The following is a 26,211-nucleotide window of genomic DNA, read 5'->3' as shown; positions in this document are numbered from 1 at the left end:
CATGTATCCAGCTTTGAAGATAGCTACATGATCCGTCCCGTTACTATAAACTCCAAGTTTAGTACATTCCTGTCTGTCCTCCATTCAGGCAACTCCTTTAGCTGTTCCTGGCAGTAAATCTATTTCTCAATCATCTCAGAGGGCTTTCCGGACCTTTTCAAGAGTTTGAAGTACAGTTATGAAGCACTGCAGAGACTTGGGCCACTTAAGGCTTAGGGAGGTTGCTTGGAAGGGACCTGCTGTGGAGGCCATCGGAAGCTCAGGGGTACAGTACATCAAATTTAGCAGCCAAATCAAGTTCCCACTGGGTCAACAACGATAGCCTTCTGTTATCAGATCTCTTCCCAGTTAGAGCAAAAATCTCAATAAATAATTGAGTTCACAGCATGTTTGTGCCCCATCCAACTCCACTATTAACACATACAGATAGGCTAATATTTACGTCGTAAATTCTGTGTTCCAAAATGTTTTAGCTTTGGGTTAGGCTGCCAAGTGAATGTTCTCGAAAACCTTCCGTGGCTTGTCGATCGAAGGGACCCAGCTGTTATGAAATGTCAAGAGTGACTCCTGCACCTGACAGAAGCTTCTGAAGAGAGGGCAGCGCAGAAGGCTGCAGAGCCCAGAAATACTTTAGCACAAGGCTGTGCTTAATATAGGTCCCAGGCAGATAGGGATTGCTGCATTACTGCTTCGGGCTGTACTGTGAACACTTCCTCGGGAAGATCGAGGGACTTAACAGGGAGCTAAGTCTCCAGCCGAAGCCTAAAGTTGCGTAGCGATCTTCTATCTAATTGTTGCACTGCAGAAGGCACCATGTCAGACTGCAGCCACGAACCTGATGACATAGACCCTGACAGTGGCGAACTGGATGAGGACGAAATCCTCGCGACTCTGTCTCCCGAAGAATTAAAGCAACTGCAAAACGAGATGGAAGACCTCGAGCCCGACCCGCTTGTGCCCCTAGGACAGAGACAGAAATATCATACAGAGAAAACCCCCACAGGCTCCTTCGATCACAGGTCCCTGATTGACTACTTGTACTGGGAGAAGGAATCGAACCGACTCTTGGAGGAAGAAAGGATCCCGGCCACTCTGCTGGACAGTGAGGTGAGTGTGTACGGGCTGGAGATCTGGTACACCCAGTTAAAAGTTACCCATTTCCAGTTTCCCTGGCGACAGGAAGGCTGAGAGTCAATTTGGCTCAATGAAACCCATTGTAACCATGAGAAAAATATTGTTCTCATTATTCAGTATCCACTCTACCTGAGATATTGCGACTCTGTCACATAAATGGGCCATTTTTCTTTTTATTTATATTTGATGGTACCATTTATTGGTATCTGCTCCGTTTTATCGCCATGTGGAATCCAGCTCTGAGAGATATACAGTCAGATATATAAATAGAAAATCAGCAAGTTCACCCTAGGTGCGAGCGTCAGCTGGCTATACTGGGGTATAACATAATTCATTTCCTCGTTCAGTTCCCAAAGGGGTTTAAATTGTGGCCCTGCGAAATACAACAGTGGAAATCTTAGTAAAATGCTTAGAAAGATCCCTAAATGAACCGATTTGAATCTCTGTGGGAGGCTCGCCTTCAGTAGTGAGTGACGTTTATAATTTTTTATACCTGAGTTTTATCAGGGTTAAGAAACTCTACATTACTAATGGCAAAAAAACCCACAAAACTGAAAATCTCTCTTCTCAACAGCAAAGTGTAGCAAAGAAAACTGAAGAAGAACCACAAGTTGAAAAGGAGTGTGAGGGGAGAAAGAGTAAAAGTGAAACAAGAAACAGAGATGAAGAAGAAGCAAGTGCCGAACATCTGAATGGAAATGGCCAGAGGACTCAGCAAGTGGAAGATGATAAACTGGAGAGCAAAGTGATCAAGTACAAATCGGAGAAAGAGGAGACAATGGAGATGATGAAGACACAGCAAAACAGAGATCTGCCAGTGCCTGAACCTGAACCTGAATACCAGGGCAGTGACCAGCAGGAGAGATCAGAGAAGAACAACCCAGATCAACTTGCCAACCAGTGGAAGATTGAGGATACCATTCCCTTGTGCAACAAGACAGAGCTGGGTCCTTCCACTGAAGAGCAGCTTGAAGGCAGTGACAGCAAGAAAGGTGGTGAAGAAGAAACTCCCACACCACCGAAAGAAGGCCAGGAAAATACAGAGGTGAAACTAGGTAAAGGAAAGGCAGGAAAGAAGCTAGGTTTGGACAGTAGTTTCCTCAAACTGACTGCAAGGCCTTCAGGGAACCCAACACTTTTAGATGAGTCACTGGCAGATGTTCGCAAAAACAAACCTGACCTTAAAGAGGTCAACCTGAACAATGTGGAAAACATCCCTAAAGATATGCTGAAAAACTTTGTGGAAGCTTTGAAGAAGAACAAGCATGTCACTACGTTCAGCATCACTAACACGGGCGCTGATGACGAAATTGCTTTTGCCATAGCCAACATGCTAAGAGAGAACAAGAAAGTTGTTACTCTCAATATCGAGTCCAATTTCATCACAGGCAAGGGCATTGTGGCTATCATGAGGTGCTTGCAGTTCAATGAAAATCTCACTGAGCTGAGGTTTCACAACCAGAGACATATGTTGGGTCACCATGCTGAGATGGAGATTGCCAGACTTCTCAAAGCCAACACAACTCTACTGAAGTTGGGTTATCACTTTGAGCTGCCAGGCCCCAGGATGGTGGTCACCAACTTGCTGACTCGCAATCTAGATCAACAGAGGCAAAGGAGGCTGGAGCAGCAGAGAAACCAGTTTGCACAGGAACAAGAAATGATGGTGAATGCCTGTCAGAAAATCTCCCCTGGCCTGCTAGAGATGTTGGGTGGATATGTGCCCAATCTCTCCACCGACTGTGAAGAACCTCCCCTCCCACCAAACACCTTTTACAATCGCCCGAAAAACAATGTTCAACGAGTGCAACTCAGAAAATCTCCCAAAAAACAAAGTAAAAATAAAGTTGGTCAAGACAGAACAGATGGGAATGACAAGCCAAACCTGAATGCAATGCTAAGGTCGCTAAAGCCAGTTCCCAGGAGTCGGCAAGCACCTTTAATGGAAGATACCCCTCGAGACCTGTTGTTAAATGATATTCGTCAGAGCAACGTGGCATTTTTAAAACCTGTGAGTAGCATTTCCATAAACTCCCAGTGGTGTTTTATAACTCCCTTCCAATCAACACCATTCATTTGCTTTCAGTCATAACTGGTATCAATTTCCCTTGTGCAGTCAAGACTTTTGGTTAATATCAAATTAATATTCATACATTTAAAAAAGTCAAACAGTCAGCTCATTTCATTTAACAACCCTAGAAATGGTAAAACAAAATACTACAGATACTGGAAATCTGAAACAGAAATATAAACACTGGAAAAATTCAGCAAATCATACAGCTTTGTAAAGAAAGGAAAATATTGATTTTTCAGTCATAGCTCTTTGTTAGAACTGAAGGATATTACATATGATTACTTAGCTGTGACTTTTTTTTACTATTTATTGAACATACTTTTTTCCAATCCAACTTGCTCATCTCTTCAAAAAACCTAAAATATTATTTATCTAGCCAGGCAAACTTCCATAAGCATACGCATTGCAATCATTCCCAGGTATCCAGTTTTCTCTATTTCAATTCATAATCCCTTTTTACAACCATTTACAATCTATATTAATGGCTTGGATTCAGGGATATAAGATATTATAGCTAAATATGCAGATGATAGCAAAATAGGTGGAAAAATAAGTTACAATGAATAAGAAATTTACAAATGGATATGGACAGGTTAGGTGAATGGGCCAAAATTTGGCAGATGGACTTTGACATGGATAAGTGTGGGGTCATCCAGTTTGGTCGGAAGAATAAAAAGGCGACTTATTATTTAAATGGAGAGAAACTTCAGAATGCTTCAGTGCAGAGGGATCTAGGTGTCCTCGTGCATGAATCGCTGAAAGCTGGTATGCAGGTACAGCAGGTAATAAGGAAGGCAAGTGGAATTTTGGCATTTATTGCTACTGTACAAGGCATTGGTGAGGCCGCACCTGGAGTACTGTGCACAGTTTTGGTCCCCTTACTTGAGGAAGGATGTAGTTGCACTGGAGGCGGTTCAGAGGAGGTTCACTAGATTGATTCCAGAGATGCAGGGCTTGTCTTATGAGAAGAGATTGAGCAGTTTAGGCCTATACTCGCTGGAGTTTAGAAGGATGAGAGGAGATCTAATTGAGGTATATAAGATGCTGAAGGGGATAGACAAAGTAGATTTGGAGCAGATGTTTCCTCTTGTGGGGCATTCTAGAATGAGGGGCCATAATTTTAGGCTAAGGGGTGGTAGATTTCAATCAGAGATAAGGAGGAATTACTTTTCTCAAAGAGTCGTGAATCTGTGGAATTCACTACCTCAGAGTGCAGTGGATGCCGGGACACTGAATAAATTTGAGGAGATAGATTTTTAAATTAGTAATAGGTTGAAAGGTTATGGGGAGGGGGCAGGAAATTGGAGTTGAGGCCGAAACGAGATCAGCCATGATTATATTGAATGGCAGGACAGGCTCGAGGGGTTGAATTGCCTACTCCTGCTCTTAGTTCTTATGTTCTTGTCCCATTACCACTCCCTTTGGCCATACATCAGAAACTCTTTTGTCATTTAATCTCTCCTTTCTTCCATCCCATCACAGACCTTCCCTTTTTTTCTTTTTTCCACCCTCCCCCACCCCTCTTTCACTTGCTTAAAACCTACACTAACTCCTGACACCCACTAACCAGGTGCCAGAAACAGTTGCGCATGTGCACTTGGCCCACACGTGCACACACTGCAGCCCCTGACAAAAGCACTGGTAATGAAACTCATCTTCTCCAAATAATTATTTTTCCACAACCAGGTGGAATTTCTCAGCCCTTACAAATACAGATGCAGCTTTATCAAATATTAATCTTAACCAGCACTTCAAACAATTTGCAACAGTTCAAAAACTGCTTTGTCCTTCAAGTAGTGACTAATGTGGAGATATTTTATTGGCAGCTGAGCTCAATCCTGTTTGTGCAGCCTGGTCCTGGTAATAGCCTTTGAACTGATAAAATGTACATTTTGATAAAATGTACAACTAAGAATCTAATGCAGAGTTTTAACAAGTATGAATCCTGAGAATAGAATTTCATTACTTTATTGAAAAAAGTGGTTAACCACAACCTATCTTTAATAATGATAGTTAAATGCTCCTGAAGCTGACAAACTTCTTCACTGCATTGGAACATGTGGGGGAAATGCTCCCTACAGTTGCTGCATCAATAAACGCAACCCAAAACCTACTAAATTTCAAACATTTCTCAGTTCTGGTGCAAGGTCATTGTCCTGGAATATTAACTCAGTTTCTCTCTCCACAGATTCTGCTTGGTTTGCTGTATTTCTAGCATTTTGTGTTTCTTTTTATGAAAGGAAAATTCTGTTTGACAGATCCAGGAGACTTATTTGATAGCATAACTGACAGGGTAGATAAGAGGGAACCAGTGTATGTAGTATACTTGAATGTTTCAAAGGCATTCAATAAGCTGCAACACAAGATGTTGTTACACAAGATTAGAGTTCATAGGATTGGGAGAAATATATTAGCATGGATTGGGGATTGGTAACATAGAAAACAGTGGGTAGGAACAAAGAGGTCATTTTCAGGTTGGCAGGTTGTAATTAATGGAGTGTCGCAAGGATTAATTATTTACAATCTATACCATCGATTTAGATGAGCGCACCGAGTGTAATATATCCAAGTTTGCTGAAAAACTATAAAGCTAGGTGGGTAAGTAAGCTGTAAGGAGGATGTAAAGAGGCAGCAAACACCTAAGTGATTGGACAAGAAGGTGGCAGATGAAATGTGTTATGGGGATGTGTGAAATTATCCAATTTGATAGGAGGAATAGAAAAGCATTTTTTCTTTTAAATGTGAGAGATGAGCAAGTGTTGGTATTCTAAGGAATTTTGGATCTACACAATCACAAAAAGGTAACATGCAGATATAGCAAGCAATTAGCTAGGCGAATTGTTTGTTAGCCTTTATGGCATGGGGATTGGAGAATAAGACTAAAAAGTCTTGCTGCAATAATATGGGACTTACTCCACACCTGGAGTACTGGGTACAATTTTGGTCTCCTTACTGAAGGAAGGATATAGAAAATTCTTAAGAGGTTTGATAGAGGAGGTGCCAAGGTACCGTTTCCCCAACTGAAGAGTACAATTTCAGGACAACATACTCTCCATTTAGGACGAAGATGAGAAACGTCTTCATTCAGAAGGTTATGAATCTGCGGAACACTCTGCGGCAGAGGGCTGTGGATGCTCAGGTGTTGAATATATTTATCCTTAATAAATCCATGCTGGCTCTCCTTTATTAGCCCATACTTGACTGTGAATTTTCTTCCAGATTGCTTCTAAAAGCTTCTGCACCACCAAAGTTAAACTGGCCTGTAATTACCAGGTTTACCCTTCCCTTATTTTGACAAAATGTGTAACATTTGCCTCCTCCAGTCCTCTGGTACTACCTGTATCTAAGGAGGATTGGAAGGTTGCAGCCAGCCAGCATTTCCACAATTTCTACCCTTATTTCCCTCAGCAACCTAGGACCTGACAGGATGAATCATCTTAGTGTCCTTCCAGCCTTTCTAGTTCCTCATCTATTTTTTAAATCTAATCCAGAATCCCAACAACCTTCTAGTTCCCCCACAGCTTTGGAAATGTCCTCTCCAGGGTAAACGCCAATGAAGAGTAATTCATTGGCTATGAGGTTCTTTGAGAATTACTGATGAGGTGAAAGATACTATTCAAATATAAAGTTTTGCCTAACTCATCAGCCCAACAAAGCAAGAGAGCACTGTGGTAATTAGCTAAAATCTACTCTGATGTGCCAAAGAAAAAAACTAATCTTATATAGGATTTTAACAGAGCTATTCAGAATCTATACAGATTCTTTACGGCAGCAATGCAGGAGATTAATGCAGACATTTTCTACCTCGTATATTGCGAAACCTAAAATTAGAAATTACTGACATTCAAATAACACTTTTGTCTATTTTAGCAACTACATTAACTCATTTAAATGATAATGTCTGGACAAAGTCAGAAATATTATAAAAATGTGATTAAAGTTTTCCATTGATATCACCACCAATAAGTTGTTTAAGACATAACCAAATGGTGATTATGATCTAATGAATATTTATGCTAGAAGTTGTGTCTGTTTGTGTCAATTTAACTTTGAATACAGAAATAAGAAATAGATGACAAGACACATCCCACCTCCTACCGACAACACTCATTGGCACATTTACTCAAGTATCCGGACACAAAGGTTTGCAGAACTGACAATATATCAAACCCCAACTAATGATATTTAAGTAGACAAGTCATCAGTTTATTAGGAAATTGTTCAAGTTGTGACGTTACTCGATATTAGAAATTGTATCCCTGTACTTTAACTCAGTCACAGTATTTCCAGGAAATATCTTAAAACAAAGATCACTGCATTATCCCATTTCTTGCCAATTTTCTTCCTTTTTTATCTTCCTTAAGGTGTTGACTTGTGGCTAAGATACTGAGAGCCCCTAGTGTCTCACCCAAGCAGTCAATCACCACATGCAAGCTTAGATGTTGCACACCAGCAAATTGTTCAAGATAAGCTCAGGTTTCTGTTAAGAAACCAGCAGGGCATGCCTTTTCTCTTTTTCATTCTTTTGACATTTTGAAATGTAACATATTTTACAAACAAAACAATCATAAATCTGTGACAGCATAACCATTTCTCCTTTAACACCACCCAATAGAGATTAACTGATCTTTCATCTGGATTGCTGTTTGTCGAACCTTTCTATGCAGATTGGCTGTTGTGTGCTTGCAGAACACTGACTGCACTTCAAATAAATTCATTGGGTGACATACACCACTCTGGGATGTTGCAAGGTCGTGATTAGGCATTATACAAATCAATGCTCTTTAAGGAGATAACTGGCATATAAAATATCCTTGTGCAATTTGTTGTCATTTCACAATTAATTCACCTAAATGCTGAAATTCATACTTTGCTTTTTATCTTGTTCACAGGTTCCACTTCCAAAGCCATTGAGTTAGTCTTGTAAACGTGGTGAGCCAGTACGCCAGCTGTTTAGCCAAAATTTCAGAGTTGTGCAACAATAGGGATGGAGTGTCATAATAAAACATGGACAGTTCCCTACTGTTAGCATATCTGTGTGGGAACAATTAAGAACAGTTTAAAGGTTTTTTTGCATTAAACAAACTATGTGCACTAAAAGCCTATTGCCTCAGAAAGCTATTTATTCACTTTGATTTGTATCTGGAATGTATTATAAAATAAAATGATGAAGCATTAGTTTCACATTTATTTTCTATTTTACTTTTTTTTTTAAACTTTTTTTTTTAAACCATTTAAATCTCTAACAGAATTATTGTTTAATGCCATTGTCAAAGAAGCAGCTCACACTCTACTACAATTTCAGCGAAAGACCAAATGTGTTTATTCTACTTTAATAGTAAATTCTGTTCCATTTATTCTCATCTGGCCATTTCACTGTTAGCATAAATCATATCTTTTTAAAACAAATCCTGACATGTCCAAAAATATCTCAAGTTTTCTGGACTGCTGACATCAATGTTTTGTTACTGAGCTAAGTGGGATTGTCATACAGTTAACAAAAGCATTATAGAATTTATTTCTTGGGGCAGAGAGTCTAGAACATCATTAAGGGTGCTGCTATACTACAGGTACTGCAACACTGCTACACTACAAGTAACACTGCCTGTCAGTAGCACGTCACCCAGTGACAAGCTGTAGCCCCGCTTATTAACAGTTACATTTGCTGTTAAAAGGTGCATATGCGTGGGCTGTCTTAATTTTTCAACATTTTTTGAAATTCAAGAAGTTCCAATGCCATCTGGGCTCTGTACTGACCTGGAGTTATACACTGCAAAAGGGACTACCTCCTGTGGCTAGTCTAATATCTCTTGACTTCAGGTGCATTCTAGTTAGATCAACCACCACCTTACAGCTTCAGTTTGATTTAACATTACTGCCATTGATACAAGCTTACACAAAGTAGGGTACATGGAACTAAGTTAACAATTTGTTTACCTTATCACATTAAAAAGTAACAGTTTCCCTTTTCAAAACTTAACATTTTCAAAATGATACAAATTATAAATCAATCCTTTTCCATAATTCTGCATAAAGGTTAAACATATGCTTTTTAAGTCAGACTTTGAAATCTGAATCAGTTAATTTCATGAATTGAAAATAGTAGGTTCAGTGTGACAAATAATGAGCCATAGATGTGGTGAAATGTTTGTGGTCAGTCCTCAAATTACCAGGTTTATTGAATTCAATATCATTGCAACCTTTCCTTGTTCCTTTCAAGTGTCCAAATTCTGATCAAATTATTAATAATAGCAAAAGGGCAGAAAGGACAGATAGCACTTGTCAAAAATGAACCATTTAAAAAATTCACTAGGCAGTCCAACTGACTGGCTGGGACCATTTTAAAACTCTCCTCTATTTCAGTTACACTGCAATCAATGCAAAAGCAATATGAATATTGAGACAACTTCCTGCACCTGGTGTCATTAGGCTTTCCAATATTCTAGTACACAGTTACATTGAAAAAGCTGGTTTGGCTTTGAATAAAAACCACAAGCCATGAGATAGAACTGCCCTGTCTGAATTGGCATCTGATACAAAACAAAATCGACCAATAAAAAAATGCTAATATCAGAAAAACTTAGCTAAAAATGAGGGTTAATGAAAGGGAAGCTAAGCAGATTGTATACATAAGATAATATATTTGTGGATCAAATACCATGGAAGTCATTGCTGTCAACATATAGATGGGTTCAAAAGCCAACAGGATATTTCTGGGTATTAATTGGGTACTGCAAAAGGTGGGTGTGATAAGGTTAAGATTTTTTGAAAAAAGGCAGACTTGTTGAACTTACTGGACTTATTTCCTGTGCAGAAAAGCTGAGAATTAAAATTGAGCTTATTTGGCATTTTTAATTTTCAATTGTAAATTTCTATTCATTGCTTGGGAGATATGGAGTGAAAAACTGTGACAAGATTTAAATCCAATGATTGGGCATATCTGCAAATACACAAGTGAGTTGGGGTCAACTTGACAGGAGTATAATGCAAATCTGTTTATATGGTGTCACGTATTCTTTTAGCCAAGTGCTTAGGTAACATTTTTCAAAGAAAAAAAAACTTACATTAATATAGTGCCCTTCACTGTTCTAAAGTGCTTTACAGCCTATCAAGTACTTTTGAGATGGAGTCACTGATGTAAAAATAGGAAAAAGGACAGCCAAATTATGCACAAGGTCCCACAACCAATGAGAATAATCAGATAATTTTTATATTTAAAAACCCAAATATGTTGATCAAGGGATCAATATTAGCTAGGACACAAGGGAGGTTTGCGCTATTCTTCAAGTTAATATCATTTTCATCTTTTATGCCTATCCTTTGGGCAGACATGGCCTCAGTTTAACATCTCATTTGAAAGACAGTAGCTCCAGTAGTGCAGTAGAGGGGGTGCTGCACTGAAATATCTGCCTGGATTACACGTGCAAGTCTCTAGCGTGGGACTTGAACCACAACATCCGATTCAAGAGTGACATGGTTCATGCTGAACCAAGGCGGACACTTTGGGCTTTAACCCTAATGGGTAATGGGCAAGTACACCTCCAGTAGGGTAAAGCCTTACAGCTTAGAAGTTCCAAATTCAAATCGCTAAAGATGCAAAGGATGACATGATAAAACGCAAATCCGTACACCAAAGCTGTCAGGGTTAACACCCTAGCTAATCTGCTCCTACCCGAAATAAATCTTTGGCCAACTGAAAATCAAACTTAACAGACTAAGCCTGAAAGCAAATAAGAGCTGCATTGAAATTTACCAAGTATATGCTCGGTTAGTAACAGTGATTCCACTACCACTAATCTGACAAATATGTAACTTCACAAATGGAGTACTTGCTCCCCATGGCTACGAGTGCCATTTTAAATTTTGCTAGGCCAAGTGGATCCTTCACTGAGCTGTGTGAAATGTTCCCAAGCAGTCCCTGCATAATATGCTCATTGATGTCACTCCGGCTACCAACTTCCATGTTTATTGCACTATTTACATAGTAAAACATCTACATAGGAGCATTAGCAGACAAAATTTGACACCGAGCTGCAATGAAATATTAGGACAGGTGACCAAAAGATTGGTCAACAATCAGGTTTCAAGGATCATCTTAAAAAGGAGGGATTTAGAAGGCACTGAGATACCTGTACACAGCTCCAATTGGCTGTGAACAAAATTGCTGTGAACGTTTTTATTAAAAAAATCTTTCAAGTGCACAGAAACAATTTAAAGTAGCTTTTATTGCATGCATGAGATGTTGCATATCTTTGGACTTGCAAACAGTTAAATATCATATACAATTGTTTGTCAAGCACCCTCGCAGCTGTTTTAAAATTGTATTGCAATAGTTTTATTAATAAATGAGCCGAAATCCCCAAGGGCACGATTTTAAACTCACTTTTCCTGACCTATTAGATAGGGTAAGCACTGAAATGGATGTTGAGATGGCATGTGCTTAACATTTTACCTGGTGGTGTGGCTTCTGCTTTTTCTAATGTAGGATTTACCCAGTTTTGCAAATGATTTCTGCTATTACAGTTAATGGTTTGCTAAGAATGTAAGAGCTGATGCTTTCCTCATTTCACCGAGCCTTTCAAGCCCAATTTCACACATTAATCCCTATTCACCTGGGTGTCCTCAGAAAAATCAAGTGAATGCACATTAAAGATAAATTGGTCATATTATTTCCCCATATACCTATAGTCAAAAATGAATACAAAAAGTACTTCATTCATATTCGTGGGCAACGTCACACTGAACAAAAGGGTGTGAAATTTTCTACATTTGAAACAGTTTGGAAACTAAGATTGTGAAGATATCACACGTGCTTTCATATAACACCATAGATTCAGATCTCTGTTTTCTGATTCTTACATACCTATGAATCAAAATGTATTTTAAGCTTTCATCCTTAAACCCTAAAACAGGAGCTTAACCAATTAACAGAATTAAGTTCATCCATAAACCCTAAAACAGGAGCTTAACCAATTAACAGAATTAAGTTCAATACTACAACAAAAAAGTGCACAAGTATACACATCATCCAGGTAAACAATTGTAATATTGGCTGTTAGCTAGCAGCTAATTAACAAAACTTCCTCAAAATACATAAAGCCAAAAGAAGTACAGCCTGGCACAATATCAAGCAGTTCATTTTCTACAATACATTTTACTCTGCAAAAAAAAAAAATCACCACCATCACTTGTACTTTGGAATACTTGTCAATGGAATATCACTATCAGGTTGTGGATCGCAAAATATTATTCCAGGAATACTGCACAACATATACCAAGTTAAGGTGCAAAATTAATAAGTTACTCATTTGTCTTTGTTTTGAGCTGCCAACATATCTGCAAATTTAGAGAAAGATTCCTGCTCCTGACCAAGTGCATTCAGAAAGATACCCATGGGGCTTTTCTTCAGTCCGACCTCTTCCATTTTGTTTTCAATCTTGTTCTTCAAGTTACGAAGCCGCAGGGAAGCATGTACGAACATCACTGAAATAGACGTTTAAGGTTAAACTGGAATCCACAATTTAAATTAGTTTCTGGCTTATATAAAAATGCTTCACACATTAAACCCAGGCAAAGGGTGAACCAACTGATTTCTAGAGAGCAACCTGTTTGCTACCTGCTGCATATTGGTTCCATCCTAAATATTATAGCAGGTAAGATTAAAACAACGTTGCTCCCAATGCGGTCTCCTCTACATTGGAGAGACCAAACGCAAACTGGGTGACCGCTTTGCAGAACACCTGCGGTCTGTCCGCAAGAAAGACCCAAACCTCCCTGTCGCTTGCCATTTTAACACTCCACCCTGCTCTCTTGCCCACATGTCTGTCCTTGGCTTGCTGCATCGTTCCAGTGAAGCCCAACGCAAACTGGAGGAACAGCACCTCATCTTCCGACTAGGCACTTTACAGCCTTCCGGGCTGAATATTGAATTCAACAACTTTAGATCTTAAACTCCCTCCCCCATCCCCACCCCCTTTCCGTTTCTTCCCCCTCCCTTTTGTTTTTTCCAATAATTTATATAGATTTTTCTTTTCCCACCTATTTCCATTATTTTTAAATCTATAACTGTAATACCCTGTCAGTCTTTCCACCCCACCCCCACTAGAGCTGTACCTTGAGTGTCCTGCCATCCATTCTTAATTAGCACATTTTCTTAGATAATATCACCACCTTCAACACCTTTGTCCTTTTGTCTGACATCTTTTGATTATCTGCTCCTATCACTGCTTGCTTGTCCCTACAACCACTCCCCCCACCCCCCAAACTTCTCTCCCACCCCCCCCCCCTCCTTAAACCAGCTTATATTTCACCCCTCTCCTAACCTTACTCAGTTCTGCTGAAGGGTCATGAGGACTCGAAACATCAACTCTTTTCTTCTCCGCCGATGCTGCCAGACCTGCTGAGTATTTCCAGGTAATTCTGTTTTTGTTTTGGATTTCCAGCATCCGCAGTAGTTTTTTGTTTTTAAGATTAAATAAAGCCATTTCTCATTTCTATTGGATCTCCAGGCATATGAAAACAGATTCTTCACATTTCCAGATTTAGTTTTCTAAAGGGATTCATACTGAAACACCAATATTCTAATTCCCACATCATAATAGTCAATGTCACTGAAATGGACCAAGGACAGACATGGTGAAATGTTACATTTATTTATTTTCTGACAAACCCATCCAATCTAAGAAATATATTTACTTTTTCTTCTTTCTCCTGCTATATTTACCCTCTAAGCCATTTGACTGTAGAAGGGAGGGAAAGGAAACAAAAAGTCATTTCAGCCCTACATGCTTTCCTCATTCAAGATCTAGAACAATGCCCTTTCCACATCAATTAATAGACAGTAATCAGAAGCAGGAACCCTGGCTAATTTTAGCAGCAACATTCCTGCTGAAACTCGAGGTCAGCTAACTCAGCACTGAGCATGAAGCAACATCTTCCTGGTTCACAATGAGCAGTGCATTTACCAAAACATACTGGGTCTCCAGTCTATTTTTTTTTTGCATATTGATGAGTTTTGGCCTGGGTTTAATCATTTAAACATTTGATGAAGGCATTACTTACAAAGTAACGGTAAAGTGATTCCAAACAAGAAAACCATCACTCCACCAACGATGGAAATGAAAAAGTAGCTCATCAGCAAGATGGTCAAGACAAACGTAGTCGGGTACCGACGCTTGAAATGACCGATAGCTGCCTTATTTTCAGAAGCCCACATGGAACCCATGAATATCAGTACTACCACTGCTCCACCTAGGATGATCTCCAAGGGACTCATAAACCTGTCAACAAAAGAAAAAGTTAAATGAATCAGTAAGGTAGGTTAACAGCATTTCAAAGTTCAATTTTACGCTGGAAACCTATACTACCCAGGAAAGTTCAACAAGAAAGCAAGAATGCTCCTTGTAAAAGCCAATGTTTCAAATCAAGAGATGAACTGAATTGGGTAATTCTAATATTTGGTGGATATCTACAGTTCAGAAGTAACTCTCCACTTCATATTTTCAAAATTCAAAACAAGTTCTCCTTGCCCTGTTTCAAGTAACAGTGCTTTGGTCAGAGCAGAGTGGGGGGGTGGAAAAGGAAACCGATGTAATTAAAAGGGAGCTTGGAGGAAAGATAATGGCTTCGGTATACATTACACACCAGCTGACAAATGCAACATAAAGTCCCTCTCTTTCTAAGATTACAAGAAGCTTCAATTGAAGATTACTTCATTAAATCACATGCTCCACAGCTACAAAACATATCGCATGAATAAGCTACAAGGGATGTTTTCCTCCTAAGTGATCCATCCAACAGTAACATGATGAGTCACTCAAGGCAACAAATATTAGGCAGCATAGGGATTCAAATTCACAACTTTGCAGTTAAATGTTCCGCATTAGCCTGACCTCGGTCGTTGGTAAGATTTTAGAGTCCATTATTAAGGATGAGATTTCAGAATACTTGGAAGTGCATGATAAAATAGGGCAAAGTCAGCATGGTTTGATCAAGGGGAGGTCATGCCTGACAAATCTGTTAGAATTCTTTGAGGAGGTAACGAGTAGGTTAGACAAAGGAGAGCCAATGGATGTTATCTACTTGGACTTCCAGAAGTCGTTTGACAAGGTGCCGCACAGGAGGCTGCTCAGTAAAATAAGAGCCCATGGTGTTAGAGGTAAGGTACTAACATGGATAGAAGATTGGCTGTCTGGCAGGAGCCAGAGAGTGGGGATAAGGGGGTCCTTCTCAGGATGGCGGCCGGTGACTAATGGAGTTCCGCAGGGGTCAGTGTTGGGACCACAAATTTTCACTTTATACATTAATGATCTAGATGAAGGAACTGAGGGCATCCTGGCTAAGTTTGCAGATGATACAAAGATAGGTGGAGGGACAGGTAGTATTGAGGAGGCGGGGAGGCTGCAGAAGGATTTGGACAGGTTAGGAGAATGGGCAAAGAAGAGGCAGATGGAATACAACGTGGGAAAATGTGAGGTCATGCACTTTGGTAGGAAGAAGAGGCATAGATTATTTTCTAAATGGGAGAGAATTCAGAAATCTGGAGTGCAAGGGGACTTGGGAGTCCTAGTCCAGGATTCTCTTAAGGTTAACTGGCAGGTTGACGCAGTAGTTAGGAAGGCAAATGCAATGTTGGCATTTATTTCGAGAGGACTAGAATATAAAAACAGGGATGTGCTACTGGGGCTTTATAAGGCTCTGGTCAGACCACATTTGGAATATTGTGAGCAATTTTGGGCCCCGTATCTCAGGAGGGATGTGCTGGCCCTGGAGAGGGTCCAGAGAAGGTTCACGAGAATGATCCCAGGAATGAAAGGCTTAACATATGAGGAACATTTGAGGACTCTGGGTCTATACTCGATGGAGTTTAGAAGGAGATAGGGGGATCTGATTGAACCTTACAGAATACTGAAAGGCCTGGATAGAGTGGACGTGGGGAAGATGTTTCCATTAGTAGGAGAGACTAGGACCCGAGGGCACAGCCTCAGAGTAAAGGGAAGACCTTTTAGAACAGAGATGAGGAGAAACTTCTTTAGCCAGAGCGTGGTGAATCTATGGAATTCATTGCCACAGAAGGCTGTGGAGGCCAGGTCATTGAGTGTATTTAAGACCGAGATAGATAGGTTCTTGATTGGTAAGGGGATCAAAGGTTACGGGGAGAAGGCAGGAGAATGGGGTTGAAAAACTTAGCAGCCATGATTGAATGGCGGAGCAGACTTGATGGGCCGAATGGCCTAATTTCTGCTCCTATGTCTTATGGTCTATTCATCCATGTGGCCTACTAGGTTATGTTGACCAGAGTCAGGTGCATAGACCAGCTGCTAATAATGACAACACGGCCCAGCAGCATCCAGAAATAAATTTTATGAACACACATTTCAACATTCAGAATAAACCAACCTCCTCTCCCACAGACTCATCCAATTATTTTTGAGTACATCAAACACCACTGCATCATTTCTCCTTTACCCGCGTGCACATAAATAGCCGACTCATTGCCTGTGCTCAGGCAAGATAGAGAGCTGCTTGTATCTATAAAGAATAGCAGTGAAGTAGTTTAGGAGGACTTAATGATTTAAAATTAGACTACCTGTTTACTTTAAAGCTAAATTTTACTTTTTCTCCCTAGATTGTGTATAACAAAGATAAGTTAGGGGCATGGCCAGATTACTCTGCTCAATGGGACATTTTCCCTCCCCTTTGTCCTATGGGAAAATATCAGACCACTCCCCCATTTGACAAACATAGTTAATCACTAACTCAAACAGAAGAGAATGGGAAAGAGGCAAGCTTTTGGGGATGAAAAGTACAGAATTTTTAGATTGTTGGTCCATAACAATAATAGCTCATTGAGCCTAGAAACTGACTGTGGTGTGAATCTGGTTTGAGTTGAAGCCTTACTGATCTTTGTCACTGTTTCAGCAAATTGGAAATGCTCCCTTCCTGCTTTTACCAGTCTTCACAACTTACCTGGGTTCCATACTGCTTGGTGATCTTTTGTTTTGGACAAGGTTTCACAGCACCCACGTGCACAGAACCTTAAAAAAACCACAAAGGCCTAATTCCCATTTTTTTTTGCCTTTTAGTTACAGAACTCTAAACTGAAATAATACCTAATTGCCAATTGTTTGACTGCTAATTAAACCAGTGCTAGCAAATGCATGATGTTGCTGCTTTAATGAAATCATGTTGATCTATACACTGCTCATATGCAAGCAACTACATCAAAATTTCTAGGGAGTTAAGTAAACAGAGGTTAACCTGTATTCTGAACAGAAATGGCCTCCCATTTTACTTCAGAGCCAAGAAATTGTTGTCTGTTCTGCATAATTTGATGAAATAAGCAGCAGGGGCAAGGACTGCCTCTGAAGGTCCATAAAGAACATGTTCCCAAGAACTGGGTGAAAGTTGAGCATCAGTTTTCATATGTACACTGATGACATCAAACTCTTAACCTACCATCATCCTTTCCAACCCCTTCACTGCCCTTGCTGAGACACAGCTTGATCAACAAATCTTGAAATGAGCCGCAATTCTGCCCCCAACCCAAGCTAAACATTTAAGAAAAAGTGTCATCATTGGTGTTGATAGAATCCAAGAGGCTGGTGAAGTCAAAACCAAGACAGAGGTTTTCTTTACTGAGTTTATTGACTTTGTTCAGCTCTCCTCTCACTCAGTGTCCCAGCTATCCCCATTTATGTGCTCAAATGCTTAATGAAATCATGGAGGCTGGTGAATTTCAGTCTAGATTCTATGCCTTGAGGTCCCTCCCTAAATCCTTCTACCTCTTCTATTTAAGAGGCTCCTTAAAATAACTCTTTCACCAAGCTTTTAATCTCCCCTCCTTCTTTGACTTGACATAGGCTTCCAAAAAGAAAAAACGCCTCCATGAAATATCAGATGTTTTCCTACACCTAAGGTGCTTTATTAATACAAGCCATATGGAGTGACTTGATACCAATTCTCTTTCCATTCTTTCCCCAATTACACTTGGGAAAACAAGTCATGAAGGACAACAGATCTTTTCTGGTCTACAGAAAAAAATCAAAATGTTACTTTCAGCATCTTGAAGACACAAACCCTATTTTGCCGTGACAAGGTAAAGCTTTTGCACATTTTTGCTGTAAGTCAGTTCTCGGTATAAGAATTTGTAGACCAGGTTAAAATTAATGAATGAGAAATCCAGAGGTGTGCTACTTACAAAAGAGCGCTAGGCAACTGCATGATCCCTTATAAATCCTCTGTAAATCATCTCTGCATTTCAAATGTTTCGCAGCTGCAAACTTCAACCACAAAGTGGTGCTATGCTAAACTGCATCACTGGGGGTTAGTGCAGAAGGGTGCCACATCAGAACCAGGTACTACAACAGCACAGTAACAAAAGGGAAAGAAAGAACTACGGAAGGAGGAAACAAAGATGAAGAACATTGTACTTATTACAATTTATGATGGATTATGACAGTTGCATACAAAGTTATGTTACCACATTTTCTTGGTACATGATACAAATTAAAATGAGGGATGACAATAAGCCAAACTTATATGCACAACCCATAAGTTGGACTCAAAATGCATCCAACATCCCGTCCATTTTGCTAATGTCAATTTACACCCAAATATCCTCAATATTTCTTCAGAATGTGTCCAAACTTAAAAATGGACAAAAATTAGTGATCAGGGCCCAAGGAAATTGCACCATGCATATCATTAAACATGACAAACTTTCAACTCATTAACCCAATCATGCAATGTTTAAGATAAAAGCAAAATACTGCAGATGCTGGAAATCTGAAACAAAAAACTGAAGAGGAGTCATCTGGACTCGAAACACTAACTCTGTCTTTCTCTCCACTGATGCTAGATGCTGTCAGACCTGCTGAGTTTTTCCAGCAAGTTTTGTTTTTGTTATGCACTGTTTTAAACCCTCTAATTAGGGAGGCAATTTCTTTTATAAGATGACTTGTATTTATTCCATAAAAATTAAAAACAGAAAATACAGAGGTCTAGTGAGGATTTTTAAAAAAGACATACAATTGCAATACTGGAATAATTTCTTTCCTGCTACACATGAAAATTTGGCTGCAAAGTACCCAGAGCACATTCCATCCCTACTGCTCCCCCAATCCCCTCACCACCTTCAAACAAAAAGTGGTTGGAGGATATTCATTTGAGAGTCAGGTCAGTGGTCAGTTTTGTGGGCAGAAGGTTTGATGGAGGGCCATAAGGTAGGAGGAGACATGGGCGTATTGTAGTTACGTGGATAAGACACACATATACCACGATCTTTTAAACCACATAATTGGTTTGCATCCATTTATCGCATATCTCTGGGCACAAATGCAAAGAAATCCCCAGGCCACGATTTCTCATCACATCCCCTCAAGCCATTGTTGCCACAGTATCAGCCCATTACAAAAAAATGAATCAATATGCATCTAAACTGAGTATTTTAGCCTTTTTTTGGGAAAAACAGTTCTCTCACACGCCATGCGTAACTGGGTATTGTAGGGACAGGGAACATGAACTAATCTATTGAAAATGCTTACTTCCCTCTTCCCATTTGAGGCAAATGGCCTATTGACAGCTTATCTAAATACTGCCAGCACCCGTCATTCCATAGCACTGAACTCATCATCTATCTTCTATTATTAAATCACTGGAAAAAGAGGAGTGTCTACATGCCTAGTTTGCTGCAGCCTTACAATTATTCTTATTAGTCATAACATATTTAGAAAAGTCAGCTCCAAATTTCCAGGCTGTAATATTACATAACCCATGTGTAGTTAAAATATCAGAGTTTCCATTTTATGACTAGCTCATGGGCCTTTTGAAAAAGTTATTTGCACAGTACATGGTAAGCACCATAACATTTTTTAAGACCATGTTAAACTGCACTGGAAATACAAATACTTCAAGGAAATATCATGAGTTATTGATAGTCAAAAGAACACTGGCCAAGACAACTTCTGGGTTCAGTAATTCATGGAATACTACTCAAAAATCCAGCTCCTAGCAGTAAATCACCGTTAATATTCACAGTGAGGTCTTACAATGGATGCTTCCATTTACTGAGGAATAGTGAACACGCAGGGGATTGAGGTAGAAGTTCAACTTCGATGGTATTTCATCAGCACTTGTTACACACCCCAGCTGATATTCAATTCTAGTGAAGTTATTGGAATTAGATACAGGGTGGGCAGTGTAACGGATAGCCATGCCAAAACAAAATTTCTCACATTCTGGCTGCCATCTCACCACCACAGCTCATTTTGGATTCAGGGGATAGGAACATAGGAACAAGAGTAGGCCATTCAACCCATTGAGCCTGCTCCACCATTCAATTAGATCATGATTGATCCTCTACCTCAAACACTACTTTCCTATGCTACCTCCATACCCCTTGATGTTATTAGTCTCCAGAAATCTCTCGACTTCTGTTTTGAATATGCTCAATGATTAAGCTTCCACAGCCTTCTGGAGTAGAGAATTCAAAAGATTCCTCACCCTCAGTGAGGAAATTCTTCCTCATCTCAGTCTTAAATGGCCTACCCCTTATCTTGAGATGATGTCCTCTAGTTTTAGACTCACCAGCCAGGGGAAACATCTTATCTACACCCGCCCTGTCACATCCTGTGAGAATTTTGTAAGTTTCAATGAGGTCACCCCTCATTCTTCAAAACTTTAGGGAATACAGGCCCAGTCTCCTCAATCTCTCCTTATAAGACACCTCCACCATCCCAGGGGTTAATCCGGTGAACCTCCATTGCACTCCTTCTATGGCAAGTATATCTCTCCTTAAGATAAGGGGACCAAAACTGTACACAAGAATCCAGGTGAGGTCTCACCAATGCACTATACAACTGCAGCAAGACATCTTTACTCCTGTAATCAAATCCCCTTGCGATGAAGGCCATCATTTGGCTTCTTGGATGTCCATGGGAATGAGTCCTAATGATGCAATACAAACATACCTATCAACAACAGCCTTCATCACATTGTGAAGAGTTTGTGGTACTAAGCGAACCAATGTTTTGAAACGAGCAAATTGAAGCCAAGACTGGTGGCTCTTCCTTCTCCTCCAATGCGCAACAGATTGCAAAAACAGCTTCCTATACATCTTGCTTCATAGCTGCTGCAGTAGTAAAAAGGCCCTGTTAGCTACATCAGGTAACCACAAGTTAAACCCCCAATGGTCCAATGATCTCAAAAGACTGAAAAGTCTGAAGTTGAAATGTGCCTGATATCTCTGCAATATTAGGGCAAATTATGATAATGAAGAAAATGCATTTGATTTGCTCATATTTTGACTCTCTGCCATGCACTCTTCCTCCTTTTCTGCTGTACAACATGAAATCACAAACCTTTTCAGTTCCATGTCAACCATGCAAGCAACACCTATTAAATCTACCACTTGTGTTAAAACATTTAACAAGGTCATTGGGCTGATGTTGTGAAAATGTGACCAGACTACATACATTAAAAGTCCTGCAGTGCACATCGAGTAATATAAAAAATATATTATGATTGAAGCAGAAATTGTCTAAGCCCAATGCTTCAAAGTAAAAGCATAGAATGTTACAACCTAGTCAATGGCCCATTTCAATTATGTCTGCACCAGTGCCCTTCTCCACAAGCCGCCTAGTCCAAATCCTCTCCCCTTCTGGTTCCCCATAACATTTGATATTCCTCTTCTGCAAACAAGCATTTAACTCTTCAAAAAGATTTATGGAGTCTGCTTCAATAACAGTTTATGGTAGATTATTTTACATTATAAATACCCTAAAACATTCTAACTTTCCCTTCTTTTATTCTTTTTACAATTGACTTAAATTTGTAGCCCTAATTGCCACTGGTATGAGAATCAGTAACCAATCTATCATAATTCTGAAGACCTCCCAACATGTCATCGAATCCCTTGATCTTTGGGTCGAGTTTAAAAGTCTCAACTTTTCACATCTGCCTTCATAACTAACTTCATCCCTGGTAACATCCCAGTGAATCTATACCACATAGTTTTCTTATTTTTATATCCTTATGGTATAATGCCTAGGATTTTATACATAACCCCCAACAGTGGCCAGATGCAGTTTTGTATAGGTTCAATATTATCACACCCCTATCACCTCGCCACTCCTCCCCCCTGCACTTTGATTTTTAAACCTCTAGACACAAAACCAAGGATTCAATTTCCTTATTTTACAGCCATATTCTATTTTCACTGCCAGGCTCCTGATCAACTTCTGCATAGAGGTTCCACTCCTCCTCTACTCCATTTAAAAAAGGAGATACAATTCAAGGTGTACTTACTTTCAAAATGTATTAGATTTTCAAAGTTTAATGTATTTAATCCCCCAAGTCCAGACTAAAACAGTCAAAAACACTAGAAATAAGAGTAATAGTAAATAAGAGCAGTCCCACATAGTTTAGATGTAATGAGGGGAGCTTTTTGCCATCTACAGATGGCACCATATTCCCCTTAATACCATGTGCTTTGTCAAAGGTCTCCCAGGTGGTCCCCTTTTTTTGAAAATCCATTTAACTGCCATCTACTGCATTTCCCTCATCTCTCTCACTTCTTCAAAGAATTATTTAATTGTGGTCAAGCACAACCATTTTTGAGAAATACGTATCAACTTCACATACTAAGCAACTTCATCCCATATTATACAGATTCTGGTAGCTCAACAATTGAAGTAATAACTGGCTCATGATTTCCTGGTTTATCCCAGTCTCCTTTTGTAAAGATAGTCATCATGTGTGCCACTCTTGTGACCTCTGATGTGATTTTGCTTTCCAAAGATTTTTGAAAAATTATAGTCCGACCCTCGGCCATTTTGTCTCTAGATTTACAACTGAAGATCCCAAGAGAAGCATCAGACCCCAGTGGATTGGTCTACCATAAGCTCAATTAACTTTAGTTCTTTCTTCTTTTGAATAATAATTGTTCTACATGCCTGTTATATTTCACTTACAGGAAGTTCTAGGTCATATTAGGTGTATTTATGTTGTGCCCAGCAACACAAGCACTTACAGTTCTGGCATAACTGAATTCCAAGTATTTTGGCCATTTAATTTCAAACATTTGAATTTGATCTGTTGGTATTCTAGCTTTGTATATTGACGCAAGGGTGTTTCTAATGTTTATATCTAAAATAATTGCATTTTACCCAAGGGAGCAGGTGGAATTAATTCATGGTGTGTGTTATGGGCCACACCACTTGTGTAGACTGCCAAAAAAGATTATGGTCCTTCATTAGATCAAGTGGCAACTGATTTGATTGGGAACTCCACACAAAGCAGTGAAGTTGCAGATTCAATATTCAAGAATGTGCTGAGTTAGCTAATCTCATTGGCCTCAGCTGGGACAGCAATAAAAGATGGAACAATTAGCTCAATTAGCCTTAGATTAATGATAAATAAAGCACCCAGGTTACCAATCCTGATTTCTTTCTTTTAACTCCTGTTACACAAGTCCACATGACCATCAGGTGAGAATAGGACCGTGCTTTGTTGCGAAACACTCGTCCACTTAATATGTTTCCCATCTAGGACCACATGAAACATTTCCTCATGGGTTGGTACTGAAGGGCAGCCAGCTAGTGCCTTCACAGAAAGGGAGCAAATTTCCAGCTCTTTAAAAAAGAGCTCCACTTCTGCCTTTGGTAATGGTTTTATTTGGCATAAGTACCCAGGATCTTAGAAAAAAAAAATCAATAGGCATCAAGCAGAATGCAATATAACAGCAGAATCTGGAATAATCAGTAATGCAGTAATTTAGATTGGAACCAATAAACCAGGCTGTGTCAGTTATTTGTAATAATGGACTATTTAACCTATAATGTGATAAAATCATTTCACATAATTGGATATTTTAAGTGGCCACTGAATAATTTCAAACAAGAATGCTTTCAGTATCTTGCACAGTAAGAGTTACTCTCCGCTAATACATTTTGTACACAGTTTAAATGAAAACTAAATATCACTATTGTTTGATCAAAACATTTGGATATTTTTTTACACAATGATCCAATGAAAATCTGCAGAACTTATATCTATGCAAGTGCCTAAGATGCTTCACAGGAGCATTATGAAAAAAATATGGCACTAAGCTACAACGAGCTTGGTCAAAGAGGTAGATTTTAAGGATCAACTTAAAAGGTGAAAGGAAGGTAGAGAGGCAGAAAGATTAGGACGAGTATTCCAGAGCTTTGGACCTAGACAACTAAAAGTATGGCCAACAATGTTGGGGCAATTAAAATCAGGGATGCTAAGAGACCAGAATCAGATCTCAAGAGCAGATTATAGCGACAAGAATAAGTCATTAAGGAATTTGAAAATAAGGACGAGAATTTTAAGTCAATACCTTGTTTGACCAGGAAGTGGGCCAGTGAGCATAAGGTGATAAGGGAATAGGACTTGGGGAGGTAAGACACAGGCAGAGTACCATTCCATGGTAGTTTTGAACAAGTGCTTAGGTAAGGAATTGACTTAAAACTTGTACAATTACCAATTATTGCAACCCCAATAGGTTAACTCAACTTCAAAACTATTTTTAAAGCAAGAAGAGAAAGAAAACACTAGTCTACATTTCATTTTAATGTACTCAGCCCCAATCTCAAGCTAAATTGGAGTAAAATGTTATGGGATGGGGCAGAAATAGGGTTAAATCCTATTTGACAGTATTTCCATTAAACGTTCCCCAGATGCACAGTTCCATAGGCTGTCTGAAACAGAACCTACACAAGGAGGGTGAAAAGAAACCTGCAAACCATACAAACGTTACCCTTCTTTCCCACTGAAATACTGGGTCAAAACTAATTGGTTGTGCCCCATATGCCTATGTCCACAGACTTGCAACCCAGGGTCTACAGCCTTGGAAACGAAGATAAAATATATACATTGGTCACCCGAATTTAAAATCTTCGAAGCAAAATCCACTCATTGTTTGCCACTGAATTATTTTCAGGATTGACACTGACACAAGATGAGGAGGGGTCTAAACTAATCCACTAACCAACTCAGGGGCACCAAGCCACTACACGAAATAAACTTAAACCAATATAGTATAAATCGGTACAACATGAAATTACCTGGGTTTGACAGTCTCTCGCATCTAAATACTAAAACTTGCTGAGACAAGCATTATAAAATTGTCGTATAAACCATTGCAATATTAAAGAAACGCGACTGTGTCAATATCTAAGAGCACCTTGCTGAATTATTTCAAGCAAACGAGCGTGCATTAATGTGGAAGAAACAGCTCAGCTACTCCAATACATATATATATATATATATATCCCCTTTACAACTTCGAAACAACGAGAAGGCTGCGGGCCCAGGCAGAAAGCTCCTTTACCCGATCACTACAAAGATGCAGACAGCCATGGCCAAGTAGTTACTCTGGTAGTACAGCAGGTTGCTGATCACTCGATTGTTCCATTTCACCAAATCTCGAAAATCCGGCTGGGCGAAGCGAGCCGAACCCAAAATAAAATCATCCCAGGGTCTTAAAGGAGCGAATTGCACTTCCATGGTAGCTAGCTGCCGCACTGAGGACAGGCAACAGCAGCGGCGCTTAAAGAGGCGTCACTCGGCTCCACCCGAACCAGAGAGAATGAGCTGGAGCCTCACTCGGAGATAGAGGAAGGGTGATCCGCTGGCTGCTGCTTTACTCGGAGATCATGTGGCGGGTTCAAAGTAACCCAGTGTGATCCGCAAGCTACTGCTTTACTGGGGGATCATGATGTAAATATACAGCTGCTCAACTCTTAATACCCCAGTAAGGAGACACTGAGTTTCCCGGGATTTCCTCTTAAGAGGCAGGACTAATAAAGAACAAAACCGTTTAAAAGGGGAATTATAAACTTAAATATAATAATATTTCAAGTATATGTCCCAGACCCCCTCGTGTCCACCAATCACCAAGTCTACTGCACTGGATCTCAAACTGGGGTCCATGGACCCCTGGGTATCTACAGAGATATTACAGGAGTCCACAAAATAAT

The 26,211-nt window shown here is 39.6% G+C and overlaps 2 protein-coding genes across 3 annotated transcripts; one reads left to right on the top strand and one right to left on the bottom strand.

The window, feature by feature from the left end:
• The first annotated feature begins 561 nt into the window (after positions 1-561).
• lmod3 (leiomodin 3 (fetal)) lies at positions 562-11,829 on the top strand. The gene is made up of 3 exons (XM_078543686.1): positions 562-1,107; positions 1,709-3,145; positions 8,101-11,829. The coding sequence occupies exons 1-3, from the start codon at positions 814-816 to the stop codon at positions 8,125-8,127; spliced, it is 1,758 nt and encodes a 585-aa protein (XP_078399812.1). The 5' UTR covers positions 562-813; the 3' UTR covers positions 8,128-11,829.
• On the bottom strand, positions 11,416-25,886 carry arl6ip5a (ADP-ribosylation factor-like 6 interacting protein 5a). 2 transcript variants are annotated; one of them, XR_013576842.1, is made up of 4 exons: positions 25,563-25,826; positions 14,270-14,487; positions 12,210-12,691; positions 11,416-12,160 (listed from the first exon to the last, which is right to left on the bottom strand). XR_013576842.1 is itself a non-coding variant. In XM_078543687.1 (3 exons), the coding sequence occupies exons 1-3, from the start codon at positions 25,736-25,738 to the stop codon at positions 12,513-12,515; spliced, it is 573 nt and encodes a 190-aa protein (XP_078399813.1). In that variant the 5' UTR covers positions 25,739-25,886; the 3' UTR covers positions 11,416-12,512. The 2 variants fall into 2 exon arrangements, 1 of the variants encoding a protein (XP_078399813.1); XM_078543687.1 differs by having other exon boundaries at positions 11,416-12,691; positions 25,563-25,886.
• Between the last annotated feature and the right edge of the window lie 325 nt (positions 25,887-26,211).

This window comes from Cetorhinus maximus, chromosome 6 (genome assembly GCF_964194155.1).
Source record: "Cetorhinus maximus chromosome 6, sCetMax3.hap1.1, whole genome shotgun sequence".
Classification (NCBI taxonomy): domain Eukaryota; kingdom Metazoa; phylum Chordata; class Chondrichthyes; order Lamniformes; family Cetorhinidae; genus Cetorhinus; species Cetorhinus maximus.
The sequence above is the reverse complement of the archived record's forward strand: the minus strand, read 5'-3'. Positions and strand labels throughout refer to the sequence as shown.

Coding starts and splice junctions, on each gene's coding strand:
- arl6ip5a (XM_078543687.1), bottom strand. CDS start 25,738: ATGGAAGTGCAATTCGCTCCTTTAAGACCCTGGGATGATTTTATTTTG. Junction 14,488..25,562: donor TGCATCTTTGTAGTGATCGG/GTAAAGGAGCTT, acceptor TTTTGTTGACAG/GTTTATGAGTCCCTTGGAGA. Junction 12,692..14,269: donor AATCACTTTACCGTTACTTT/GTAAGTAATGCC, acceptor CGTCTATTTCAG/TGATGTTCGTACATGCTTCC.
- lmod3 (XM_078543686.1), top strand. CDS start 814: ATGTCAGACTGCAGCCACGAACCTGATGACATAGACCCTGACAGTGGC. Junction 1,108..1,708: donor CCACTCTGCTGGACAGTGAG/GTGAGTGTGTAC, acceptor TCTTCTCAACAG/CAAAGTGTAGCAAAGAAAAC. Junction 3,146..8,100: donor ACGTGGCATTTTTAAAACCT/GTGAGTAGCATT, acceptor TCTTGTTCACAG/GTTCCACTTCCAAAGCCATT.